This window comes from Ammospiza caudacuta, chromosome 12 (assembly GCF_027887145.1).
Source record: "Ammospiza caudacuta isolate bAmmCau1 chromosome 12, bAmmCau1.pri, whole genome shotgun sequence".
Lineage (NCBI taxonomy): Eukaryota > Metazoa > Chordata > Aves > Passeriformes > Passerellidae > Ammospiza > Ammospiza caudacuta.
Window position 1 is genome coordinate 16329510 of NC_080604.1, and position 13811 is coordinate 16343320.

At 44.8% G+C, this 13811-nt stretch overlaps 1 protein-coding gene across 1 annotated transcript in view; it reads right to left on the bottom strand.

Annotated features, from left to right (window-relative positions):
- MAGI1 (membrane associated guanylate kinase, WW and PDZ domain containing 1) overlaps positions 1-13811 on the bottom strand; it is a 283263-nt gene that overhangs the window by 22813 nt on the left and 246639 nt on the right. Inside the window, exons 13-15 of the mRNA XM_058813185.1 lie at positions 13120-13151; positions 6432-6648; positions 695-772 (exon numbers count right to left, since the gene is read on the bottom strand). Coding sequence (XP_058669168.1) covers positions 695-772; positions 6432-6648; positions 13120-13151 — 327 coding nt within the window. The remainder of the gene's footprint in view (positions 1-694; positions 773-6431; positions 6649-13119; positions 13152-13811) is intronic.

Genomic DNA, 13811 nt, shown 5'->3' on the forward strand with positions numbered 1-13811 from the left:
CACTGTTTCACAGAATGAGTACAAAGCTCCTTTTACCACTTATTGCAGCAGCTCTGCAGGGCAGTGATTCACTGGCACAGCCCAGAACACCCATCCACGCCCGAGCTTCAGAGGTGAGACCCTCTGAGGTTCCATACTGGGGAATTATTTTAGGTTGTCCCATTATTCAGTTGCACTTCTGAGGAGCCACTTTCCTTGCTCAATGGGAACATGGTGCTGCTGAAACTTGTTGAAAATGAATGGAAAATGGCCTCTAGGAGTCATTCATTGCAACTCTGCACCTTGACTGATCTCAAGCATGTCTGACTCTGATAAAACATGTACGCAGCCCAAACAGGTAAAATTTAACAGCAGTAAAACTTAATGTCCTTGTCCCAAATTAAACCAGACCATTTCGAGAGCAGTGCAAAAGTGGTAAGAAGAGTTCTGTGAATATCAGGACAGATGGGTGATGCAGCCCCATTGATGAGCCACGTGGGCAAACACATGAAGGAAACAAGAGCATGATACCCCCGCCCTCGACCACCTACACCATCCAGCCAGGACAGCAAAGCCAGGCTTTGCCCCTGGCTGGCTAAACCTGGCATATAGCCCTGCCAGGCTCCCTTGGTGATGAAGAGCCCCCACCACAGAGCAGCAATGACACCAGAACAAGACATCACAAGACACAGATACATTCTCAGCACAGTCTTACATTCTCCAAAACTCGTGGAATTGATTTCTCTCTCTCTCTCACCCTTGCTCAGTCCAGTTGCAGGTGAAGGTGACATAGCTGCAATATTAATTTTACAGTTTTGCAAAGCTTAATGTATCTGCTTTCTTGTTAGTTCATTTAATTAATTGTGATTTTATGGGTCATGTTAGGCTTGCATGCACAATTTGTTGAGGTTATAGCTACTGTGGATTATGACATAATAAGTTTCACATTTCTGTGCATGTGTAGATATAAAATACATACACATATGAATTTACACATTTATGCACATGCATGCAGGTATATTTGAAAAACCTTTTTTCTCCTTAGAGGAAAAATTTATGTGAGAACACCTTAAACATACTTTTCTACAAAAACTTTTCAACATCATAAGTTAGTTTTCCAAATAGAAATATCTTCACCTAATGTTAAAAGAAATTCTAAATATGTGGTGATGAAAAATGAACACGGTTCTTAATTACAGACTATTTTAATCAAACTTGACTATGCAAACTTTAACATGCTATATAAAATAAAAATCTGCCTAGTGTGACATCAATTTCAACATAAGATGGATTCAAGAATGATCAGTGTGAGTTTGCTTTAGTCACTGGCTCATTTGAGGCAGCAGCACTTTCAGTGACTCAGAGCTTGGCAAAGCACGAAATGTTTAAGGCCCAGATTCAGCAAAGTATATGAGGACAAATCTTAAACTAGGAGTGGACAGTCTCACTAAAGCTGATGGAGAGTTTTATAGATGAAAACACCTGCAATTTACCCACAGATCTCATAAGGCTCCATATCTGCAAGAAATCCATTTTCTAAACTATCCCACTGCAGGAGAATTCAAATTTTTTTTGTCTTTTCCCTTTAACCAACCCTTTGTGGTGGCATGGAAAGCTTTTGAAAGATGGCTTCACCAGGAGCTCTTGACAAGATGAACAAGCTCATGTGAGTACCACGGTCCCTTTTAGCAACACATTCTCCAAGGGCACAGATACATCTGTGTGCCCAAGAGTATCACTGCAACTGTTTGTCTACTATTAATATAATAAAAGGACATAACCCTGCCAAAGGGCTTTTACTAAAAATCATATTTCAACTCAGTCTGATCAGAAGGTGGCTGAAATACTCTCTGAAATACTATAAAATTTATGAGTGTATTCCTCTTTTCTATTTTAAGGGGAAATTATCTAATGTTTGTGTCATTGTGCAAATATTTTTAGTTCTATGTAAGTGCTGATGAGCCAACACGCTAGGGTCAAGACTTGTTTGTATTGTTTTAATTAGATTTGGGGACAGAAAAATCCTCCCAAACAAATTGTGTGCCTGAAAATAAAATTCAAATATTAATGATAACTTCGAATATTTTAAAAGCTTTAAAAATTCTCTATCGTGTTCTGCTTTACTTTTAATTAAATGCTTAAGCCCTTCAAAGGGATTCATTAACACATCTGCAATTCAGATTAATTCATTTTGTCACTGCTGTTTCGACAGATGGCCATATGTAGGATACGGTATTTTGCAAAGCAATCAGGCCACATGAGAAAAATTTGACAACAGATTGTGTTAATCTTTAAGGAAGTTTAATAATACATTGAAAAGTAAAAAGCATATTATAAAAATATATTTCAATAAAACAGTGTGAGGTTTCTGAATTGTGGTTCTCTGCTAAGCCACTCAATTGCTGTTTCTCTCTCTAAGTGCTCTTCAAGTGTGTCATTCCTGGATCTTGGAGCTGCTTCAGCTTCCAAACCTTAAGGGTTTGTCCTTCCCTCTGATTCATGTACACAACTCCCACGAGCAGCAATGAGTTACCCACAACGAGCAGCTCAGGCAGCTAAAGCTCAGCACCAGCAAAGAGTGCATTTGTTGCCACCACCAAATGCTCTGTTTTCACATTCCCACAAAGCTGGCTATTCTCAAACATTTTAATCCAGCAAAGACTGGTCACCCTGGGCCAGACTGCAGCACAGCACATCTGAGCTCAGCCTTAGCCTCAGAGCATGCCTTTGGGTTTACAGCTTGGAAATAAGCTCCCTTGGGCCCCAGCCCAAACACTCAGCACCTTGCAGGGCTGATCCCCTCGCCCCAGGGAGCTCCACATGGAGGAACTTTAACCCACATTTGTGGAATAAAGTTGCAGCTCTAATCTGCTTTCCCTCAGCCAGTCCAGAAACAGTGATGGAGCCTTTCCTTAGCTTTGCATTAGTAATTCTAGCTTAATTTTTGTTATTTTTTTTCCTTCTCCTAAACAAGCAATATCTGTGGCTCTCCCTCGCAGAATTGGAGCATTTTCCGATATGAAGATGCTTTGGGTAAATCATAAAAACACATGCTTTTACCCAATTATGGGTTAGCTGGTCCTTTTCAACCTAATTGTTCTCTACCAATGACTTCAGTGAGGCGGGGCACATAAGGCAAATACAGTCTTTTTGAATGAAATACTGGTCCAAAGACAACTCAAGTACAGGAGGAATGAATTTTAGGAATTGTGAAATTTTAAAATGTTGCCTTTGCTATCTGTGTCTACACTCTTATTATTAATGTAAGTAACAGTGGGATGCATTCCCAGAGAAAAAGGCAGTAGGTATTCATTACAGATTCAGTACTTCTTAGAAATATCTTGGAGAAGAGGAATTCATATACTGAATAAAACCTCTTTACAATATTATTTTTAGATGAAAAAAAAATCTGTCTTGGCTGGAGCTAATGAATTCATCTTCTTGTGTCAACTGCACTTGAGAAATTGCACTATGCTCTTTTTATGCTCAACAATTTCAAAAATGGGACAAAATAAAACACTTTAGATGATCTAACACTCTAAAATTCTGTCCTTTTTAAATTCATCGTATACTTCAACACAAAGGCTTGTTCCTGTTTTTCAGACCACTTGTTGAGGATTCAAAACCCTGAAGAACATCCTATAACCCCTTTTCAGGCTTTTCAAGGCCAGCAATTACCAGAGGGCAAGCCCTGAGTGGCAGAAGAGCTGCGCTGGGGGCTCCTCAAGTGGTGGAGCCTTCTAGAACCCCCCAAACTCCCTGGTGACTGCATGTGTCACCCACTCTCAGCCCTGGCACTAGGGTGACATCCTCCTGCTGTGCATGAGATTTTCACTCAGTGCTGCTCACACCTCCATCAGAAGGCTGCAGAGAGAGAGTCACACCCAGCACCCAAAGCTGTCACTGGGGATGACAGCCCCAAAGCCTGAGGGAATGGGTGAAGTAAAGGAGAAAGAGAAGATATAGCTGTTTCCCCACCATTCAAAGGTGGCACTGGAGTTAAACCCAACTGCAGATGGGTAAAAATGTGAGGAAGAGCACAGGTGGAGCTGACAGAGAGCAGAGCTGGAGTCCCCAGGGAATGGTTCCTCCCATCACACACTCTGATGCTCAGTGTCAGCAGAGCTCCCTGCAGATAACCCAAGAGCCACGCTTGGGAAAAACTGGGAGTAAGTCTCCAAGGGATGATTCAGGCTCCTAAGAAAGGCAAAGAAACACAGGGCTTCACCCCAAGCACCCAGGGCAGCAGAGCCAGGTTTCAGCTGTGAGCCACAGATTCTGCTTATGAGACTGGTGGTAAATAAGGGCTTGGTGAGGCAAGGAGGAGCTGACCACTGGCCTCAAAGTAAAACCACCAGTCATGCTCTGGGATCAGACCACAAAAGTAGAAAGAGCACATCCAGTTCAATTTTTCACTTATCTTTCGTTCTTTTCTTCACATTTCATTGCCCACAGCAAAGCCATGTCACTAGCTAAGAGTGCAGGTTAATCCCCAGGGAATGTGTTTCACTCCAGCTTAAGGATAGAAATTCACAGGCTCTTGGACACCTCTAATGGTTTAAAAGGAGATATGACCATATCACATTTCAATCATTCTCCAAAAAAACCCTAACTATGAAACCAAGAAATCTCAGAAAAACACCTTCTTAGAAGGGAACAGCAATGGGATGAAGAGGTCATAGAAAAGCACCAATGTTCAAACAGGTTTTATCTGGCAGAAGAGACAAGGACTGAAGCAGAAGAGGATCAGCTCCACTACAGAGATGCTGGACTAAGGAAAGGTGAGCCAGGGAAGCTGAAAAGGTCTAGCAGATCCCAGTCTAGCAACAGGCCCAAGCAGTGAGGATTGTGGTACAGGAAAAGATGGGGTGTGGGAAGCCAGCAGGTCAAGAGACTGTGAAAAGGCCTCTAGAAGGGCTCTAGTCCCAGCCAAGGACAAAACCTCTACAGGATAACTGCAGCCATCGAGGAAAGAGGGAGGATTCAGCACATGGTGCTGGAGGTGACACAGAAGAGCGACGGCCTGTGCACCTCAGGGTTTCTCCAGCTCAGTCTTGGGTCTTATCAGAGAAGACAGGCAGGAGTTAAGGCTGCTAAGCTGATACTAATGACTAATTAGTACGAGTTAAACAGTTAATTAGAAATTAGCTAAGTAGCTGCAGGGGGTCAGAGGCAATGGCAGCACAGTGCCAGCAGGAACCACGCGGGCTGGGCAGTGGGAAGGCCAGTGCCATGGGACACTGGGGGGGAGCTCTGCCCACAGCTCTGCAGGGCTCAGCAGCCGCTGTCCCTCAGCTCTCACCCCTTTTCCCTATCTCCATGAGCTGCACATACAAGTTCTGTCACTGCACTCTGCAGATCAGCGTGCCCCCAGAGCCCGCAGGGTCAGCACGCCCAGTCCCCAGGAAAGGATGGGAAAGGAGGCAGAGCACAAAAACAGAGACACCTACAAACTGCATTGCTGAGACATTCAATCCAAAGAGAGGCATCTTCAGCCAAGAAACTGTGACTCATGATTTAATTTTCCCAGGATATAAGACTTCAAAGTGATTCATTTCATCAGTGAGAAAAAGTCCTACCATTTTTCATTCTGAGGTAAAGGTTAATTTCTTACTGGTTTTACCAATTTCCAGTTAGACAATAAAATCAAACAGCAGGTGGTACTCTCAGCACTGAGACTTTGAAATTCCCCTTTCTCTAACTAAAGTAACTACTGCCTTTCAAAATGAACCTAACACTCTAACTCTTTAAGAAGCTTTTACAGATTTGATCATCTTCAGCAGTGCAATTAAAGCAAAGCCAATGTGTTTATTTTGTTTCCCAAGAAGAAACTGATTGAAACTACATTTATGGTCTTGGAACAGAGTCAAAACCCTGCTGAATTATTAGCCAAGTGAGCAGATTATTAATTGCCATAAAAGCCACTTACAATGTGCATTTAATATCTGTATTGTTAAAGTGTCCACTCTGGTCAAAGTAAAATGGCTCAGCTGGATTTTCTCCTCCCCAGAGTGAGGCTGAAAGGCATCTGATATAAATTTCAGCAAACTAAATACTTCCCCTCCTTACTGAAATTCCTATGCATATCAGATAATGAGTCTTAACCTCAAAAAAGAGGTTAGGATCTGGATAACAAACTTGAAAAACTCTCCTCCAGCCTAATTTGAAAGCACAATAAAAACATAGGGGAAAAGACGGTCTTTAATTTTAAAGGGGTTTTTCATATTAAGAGATGAACCTTAGATGATTCCTAGAGATGATCTAAACCCAATCCTCATGAGACAGTAAACTGCATCTCTACCAAGTGGATCCCACCGACAGACACCAAACCAACCAGCAGAATCCCCACACCTCCAGCAGAAACCAAAAACACTCATTTCTCCGCAAAGAAAACACCCAGGCAGCAGCCGCCGGAGCCGTAGCCTTAACAACTCCACCTGCTTCGTACTCACGTCGGCTTTCATACATGCTCCTGGACTGGGCCCAGATTTTGAATGGATCTGGCTTTTTCTGGCCGGCGGTGTCGGGCTGGTCGGCGGCCGGCGCTTCGGGGGCGGCGAAGTCGGGCAGCACCTGGGTGCTGTGCGCGGGCGACGCCGTGTGCCCGCTGCGGTGGCTCGAGACGCTCTGCTGGGAACTGTTTTGGCTGTCTTTCCTTTCAAGTGGTTGCTGTAAGGAGGGGAGCGAGTGGAAAGGGAGAGAACAGACGGTTATTGGTCGCTGAGTGGGTGTTTTCCCATCAATTTTTCTCCCTTCTTTGATCAGGCTTTTTTTCTGCATGCACATAAGTAAATATATAAGTCACAGTTTTGCTGCTACCCAGTTAATGCTGGGTACAGCTGAATTCCCCGGTGACAGATTCTGATAGGCAGACTGACAGAAAGAGATATACAAAACAAAGTAATTCATCATTAAAAAAAAAGAGCATTTTTCCATCTCACACATAAGACAGAGCTAAATCTCATTATAGGTTACTAGTTTCAGCGCACTTATTTTTTCCTAAATTAAGGCAGAAAATCTCACCAACCTTCTATTCAGATAACATTTGAGTCTAACTTGAGCCTGAAATAAAATGGAAGAACTAACAGATTTCACTGTGAAAACTCAGACTGTCCCTCTGAAACAGATTCAAGAACAGCCCTTGCTATATAAGATCACTTTTTCTCCCTGCGTAACAAATCTGTGGACATCTGAGTACACCTTTAATGGCTCTGCTCCCCAGAGCATCCAAGGGACTTCTACAGACCTTAACAAATGTGAAAATGTCTATTTGAAGTTTGATATGCTTTAATTCAATATATTAAAACAGGAAAAAATGCATCCATCTAAACTCAGGGCTTATTCCAAAGCAGTGTGTCAAGAGTTCTGACTACTTACTATTTAGCTAAGCAAGGTATATAGTTCCTAACTCAAATTCACAACTGTGTGCTCCAATGAAGCACAAGTCACCTTTGCATTGCCAGTACTTGTACTAGTCAACATGCAGCAAAATCCTCAACAAGAGCTCCCCACACTGTGCAGCAAATGCTTTTTAATGCTCTTTTGAGATGGACCTTGGATTGCCACCAAGGCTGAGTGCAATCTCAACCTGCTCTGGAACAGAGAACTGTGCTCCCAGGGCTGCTGTGACACAGAGGGTGGGCAGAAAAACAGCATCCCACAGGTTGTTTATCCAACATCCACTGTTTCCCTGCTACAAGGGGTCAGCTACAAGCACCAATAAACCTCAGGTGGGAATTTGAGCCTCCTGCTGGCAGAGGGTATCTGAAAACAGTGCAACAGAATTCTGTGCTTTCAGATACGTCTCTCTAGGAACCCAAGCTGGGGTAGGGAGAGAAGCCAGCAGCAGACACAGACTGGATCAGCATGGGGGGCTCACTGGCCACGGGTCTGGGCACCCCTTGGCTCACTCTGAACACGAGACCCCAGGCAGCCAACGCTCCATCATACAACAGCTGAATTAACTACAGAGGAGAAAGTAACCATACAAAGGGCCCTCTTTAAAGCCTTAAAAAACCCAAAACCCCAGGTAAAATTATTGTGAGGCTGTACATTCTTCAGGTTTACACTGAGAAAAAATCCCAGCTTCAACAGCCCAAACAATGTTGACCTTTCAGCCCTGCATTCGAGTTGTTGATCCACCACCAGCATCTTTTTAAAGGGTATCTCGATTGACTAGAATGTGAAATTGCCTTTGTCCTTTAAAGCAATTTTGAACAAAGCTTACCTGCTGTGATTACTCATCTGCAGACTTTCAAATACAAATATCTAAACCAATTTCCAACATTTTTAGCTTTTTAAGTAGTAAATGAAGCTAATTCACATGCAGTCCTTCAATTTTTAATGAAACCATTTTAAAACAGCTATGCTGGGGATAATCAACTTTAAAAAAAAACAACCCATCTCTCAGTCCAGCCATCTGGATTGGTTTGTTTGGCCAAACCACTAAAATAACTACAAGAATCCTGTGAAACTTCAGGCCAATCCCACTGGAAATAGCTGGTTACAGTGGAGGACAGGGACTAATATGTGAAGCTTTTTTTAGCCCTTAGGGAAATAATGAGAATTCTCTAAAAGCTTTCTGATTTAAAAAGAAACAAAGTTTGAACTTCAAGAAGTGCTCTCACTTTGTGATAGAAAAGGTTTACATTTTGAACAAACTGTGAATTCTGTTTTGTATTTGGATTGCAAATGGAAGTGTCAGCACATCTTAAGCAAAACTACCTCTAATTAAACTAGAGTAGCAATTGCAAAAATAGGTATTTTTCAAGAAATAGGTGATAACCTCTTTAGTGGGACTGGTGATTTTCCAAAAAATAACTCCTTCAAAAAGCCTGAAACATCTCTATTTAGGAGGGGGGACCAGAGTGAGGGCAATATAACCATGGTAATTAGGAATGGATGTAATTAAATTAATCCAAGACAATAAATATTGACTTTCAGATCACCAGAGGAGGCCAGAAAGGTTTGGGGCCAAACTTCTTAGCACATGTTGCAGCAGCTTCAGTACCTCATAGCCATGAGGAATTGCAGGGGTCTGACCATCCTGCTCAGATGAAGTTTGTGTCTTGGTAAACAAAAAGCAGAGCCTTCCCAAGAGGGATGAGCTGACCAAATGCCAATGAAAGGATGGCTTGTCCATCTCCTGCCTTGTGCCCAGCTTTAGGCCCAATCCTCCTGGGTCTGAATCTCACTGTCCAGCTTGCTCAGCTCACACACAGTTCCTCTCTGCCCAGGAAAGCAGCAGGTGAGCTCAGGGTCTGGCTGGTGACAGAGCAGGAGGTTCTGAGCTCACCCTGAGGTGCTGATCATGGTTTCCATATCAGCTGAACTGTACTGACCTCTGCCAGGAGCTGTGAAGAGCTTGGGCCACTGAACTACCTCAGGACCCCTGATTCTTGAGAGATCTTCTCCAGAGCTGCTGATAAACACCAGAGACTCACCAGCAGGACCTTTACCAAAAGTGGCTAGAAATCAAGGCTGTGGTGACTACCTTCAGTCCATTCAGGCTGACTGCACACTTAAATACAAGTGATGAGATAAAATACTGATTCTGTTTTAAAGCCATGACAAAATAAATACATGGGAAGCTGGAGTTTCTCATGCCCTACCCAAACCCCTGGACTGTGAATAAAGAGGGATGTCTTGTACAGACTCATGTGGAACCAATTTCTCTTCCAAAATCATTGGCAGAGTCACCGGTGCTGCTTATCCACCCAAAAAATGTGGTAAATCTCTTGTCTGGGACTAGCTGTGCATAGGAATTGCATTTTTGATCACAAGTCAGCTATGCTGACAATGCACTTATTTAAATCCAAAAGAAAACCATCAGATTTTTGGAAGAGTTTAGCATTTGATCCCCCCTGCAGTGATCCCATCTTCTGATGATCTAGATGCAGATTTTATGCTGTAGAGCTTTTTGGAGAAGCTGGTCCTGGCAGTGACAGCAAACTGAGCTGGAAGTGGGAATCTTTGCCCCCTTGTGGAATATTTTGATGCAAGCAACAAGGAAAAAAAAAAAAAAAGAAAAAAAAGTTTGTGCTCATCCATGTTATACCAGGATAATTGCAGGGAAAATGCTCTTATAGAGAATTTTCACGCTTAAAATGTATATCTCTAGATGTTCAATACAAAATATTATCCATTTTCATGCAAAAAATAATCAATAGGAAAATTTTAAAAAAAGGAGCAGCACAGAGAGCTGCTGGGAGCATGTCCTTGGTGAGGGGAAAGGGAATATAGAGTTTGGACATGTCCAGTCCCATGTATGGCTGGAAAGGGTTTTTTTATTAATTTAGCTCTTTCACTAAGGTTGAAAAAACACTCCTTAAAATCTGAGAAAAGCAAAGTCTGTCAGAAGATACATACAGACTGACAAATACAGCCCAGCAAACCTGAGCTGAAGGCAAGAAAACTTCCCAGGCTGTGTCACAGCCCCAGCCCCAACAAACCTCTCACAGCATTAACATCTCACCACAGCCAGGAGGTACCACCAGCCTGAAGCTGGCCTTTGGGGAATGCAGGGCTGGGGGCTGAGAACAGAAAATAGGATTTGCTTGAGGAATACCAGCCACTGGCAGTAAGTGGGGAATATGTCTGGGCTTTGGGAAGGGATATGAGGAGATGAGAGAGGGTTCATCTCCTGAGCAAAGCAGAAGATGGACACCTGAGTCGTGACTTCCCTGATGCAGCACAAGAAACCAAAACCAAGCACAAGCTAAGATCAAAGCCAACTGCTCCCAGCTCGATGTGTGCTGTCCTCTAACTGCAGCCTGTTTATTGTACAAGGAGTGCTGGAAAAGGGAAATGCTGAGCAAAGGGCACGGGGACAATGGGCAGCATGTCCCCCCAAGCCCCACAGCTGTGCTGGGGACAGCCCCTGGCACACAGCTCTGAGGGCAGCTCTCATGTTCACCCCATCCCTGCCAGTGCAGCAGCAAACTGGGAGTCCCTGGGACTGAGGGCATCCCCAGGAAACACACGGGCACAGTTCAGAGAGGGGATCTCAGACAGGGACCGTGCCAGCGGGGCAGGACTGGCTCCTGCCTGTGATGAGTGGGAATCCTCATAGCCAGGAAGGTCAGGCTGGACTCCCTGCAGTGGAGTGGCAGCCCTTCAACAAACCAAGGACAGACAACATTAGACACCACCTCTTCCCTGCCTCTGACTGCTGCCTTGGCCACACGAGCTTTGGGTTGGTGTAAATCCACCCTGGAGATGCCCTGAGGCACTGTGCCCCAGGTTTCCACGCTCAGTGCCCGCGTGTCAGCGATGCCTGGGGAGGAAGGAGCGGCTGCAGCGGCTGAGCCCCGCTGGCTCTGCCCTCCGAGGAGCGGCTGCTCACGGTGCTGCAGTGAGTCCAGCATCACTGCTAATTGCGCTGGTGATCACCCCCTGTGCAGCCAGGGGAACAGGATGCTCTGCTTTTTGGGAATCCTGCACTTTAGAGGCAACAGCACCACCTAGGACCGTAGGAAAAATCACCGAAGGAACCCTGAAAAGGCTGGGGAGAGGCAGGCGAAGGAATGCCAGCTTTCCCCAGGCTGACAGGCTCCTCAGAGCAAACAGCAGAGAGAAATCTGCTGTTGCACAGCTACACCTGTTTGTAAGCAGCCTCTTGGTTCACCCAGGCTGGATTATCCAGCCACGGATTTACATGCTGCTCAGATTTTCACTGTGCATAGCTGCCAGCCAGAGAGGTGCCTGACACAGCAGGATCCCGCTGTGCGTGTGGCAAAGTGGGAGCATCCACGCCTGGGGAAGACCGCGGCTGATGGATTAGGGCCGCTTTAATGACAGAAGTCATAGCCCAGATCGCGTGCAGCCAATCCCGCTCTGACCGGGGGAGAAGGTGGAGGCAGGGAACAGGAACGTGCCAGACACGTCTGTATTTTCCACACTGGCTCCTGGCTCAGCGAGGGCTGGAGCAGCCCCCCCGCGTGTGACAGCGCCGCGATCCGCGAGGAGCACACCCCGCGCTTCTGCCTCCCAACATTAATGCGAGCTGACAATGGAAGAGGCCTGCGCTCACATGACTTTAATCAGCGCTGCCCTAAGCCATCAGAATCACATTAATTATTTCAGGGCTTTCTTTTTGGATGAGCAGAGAGCTCGTATTAAAAGCAAGAGGCTTCTGCTCAGTCGCCTTCTAAACCTCTTGCCCAGGTTTGCAGTGAGGCAGGCTGTGCCCAGCTGCGGGTTTTGGCACCACCGGGGACTGTTGGTGAAGTTTCACACCATCTTACAGCACAGCAAACACCTCACTTGCTTTGCTTCCCCAAAGCTCCTGGCAGAGAATTTTGTCTCTCCCCCACTCTCAACAGATCAGTGCAAACTTTCAGGCTTTAGGTATTTCATTCCCTTTAAAAATAAAACATTGCTTTTTTGTTGCATACAAATAGCACATTAATTTCTTCCATAATATCATTCATGGAGCTTTAACGATACTTGAGATCACAGCTTCCTGTGCTGCTAGCTGAGATGCTAAGATGTTTCCAGGTAACCGCTTTACATGGAAATCCATTCGAGAGGACAAGAAAATATTGTTCTATTATTGCTTTTCTAAAGGATCTTCCTTCTAAGAGGAATCTTACACCTGCAGGACAATCCTGCTCAGTATGGAAATGCCTCCAGAGCAGCTGGAGCGCTCGGACAGCTGGTTGTATTCCCTGGAAACTGTAACCATGCTCCATTCATGCTTTGTCTCTCACGACAAGGTGCGTGCTTTCCTATTCTGTTAATAATTCAGCCAAAGGTTCTCAAGAAAACTCATTGAGTTAATGGAAAAGGTTGGTGCCTATGAGCACCCGACAGGAATTGGTATCTAGCAAGAAGGTGGAGCCTCCCATCTTTCCAAAAGGAAACAATAGCTTTTTTTTTTGTTAAGTTAAACGATAGAGAAGCTCATCTGTCGGGGAAGCGGATTTGTAAACCTGAGGCTTTATTTGCAAACAAATCCCCCTTCCGTACTGCATCCCCCTCTCATCTCCCCATGCAGCAGGAGCCGTGCAAGGTAATCATGGTTGCAACAGAAAAACAACTTAAAACAATCAAGACCCAGAAAGCAAACAAGCCGAACTCATGCTTTTTTCCCCTTCAAAGCAGACAAACAGACAGAAATAGTAGCTGAAAAGTGCTTACCGACTTTGGGCTCTTCTTTGGGACCGGCAGTCCTGAAAAATGGCAACAAGGGAAAAATAAACATTAGCATTAAGCGTTACCTTCCCTTAAAGAAAAAAAAAATCATCCCTAGGTGTATGATCTGAAGGTAGCCATCTGCAGAGTTATGTCAGCTCTCGCTCTGGCACCGGAGTTAGCAGTCTGTTCATATCGAATCAAAGCCCGGCGAGAGGCAGAGCCAGCCAGAGCCGGGGAAGCAGCAGCGGGGGGAGAGCTCTCTCTGCATTAGCTATGCTGCCTTGTGCTGCAGAGAGAAACCCACAGCCCTCAGCGCTGCCCAAACCCAGCGCCTGCCTGGGCAGAATCTCAAATGCTCCCCTGGATTACAGCAGGTTTAGCTCACAATTAAGCCGGGGCTCTTTCCTCTTGACGCGATCGCCTCGGCGGTTCTGATCGGACCAATCGCGACGGCGCAGGGGAAACAGGTTGATTTTTTAAAAAGTATTTCTCTAGGAATTGATTTTTTTTTTTTTTTTTGGAACGGAAAATGTGCGTTGGGTTTGAGCTGAGAGGTGTGGGCTGGGCAAAGGAAAACAAAAGCATGAGGAAGAATATGCTTTTCTCCCTACAATTATAAATGTTACTGAGAAAACACAGGTTTTCCTTCCTGTCCATCCTAAGTGGAAATCTTTGAGATTTTATCTGTAAGGTAC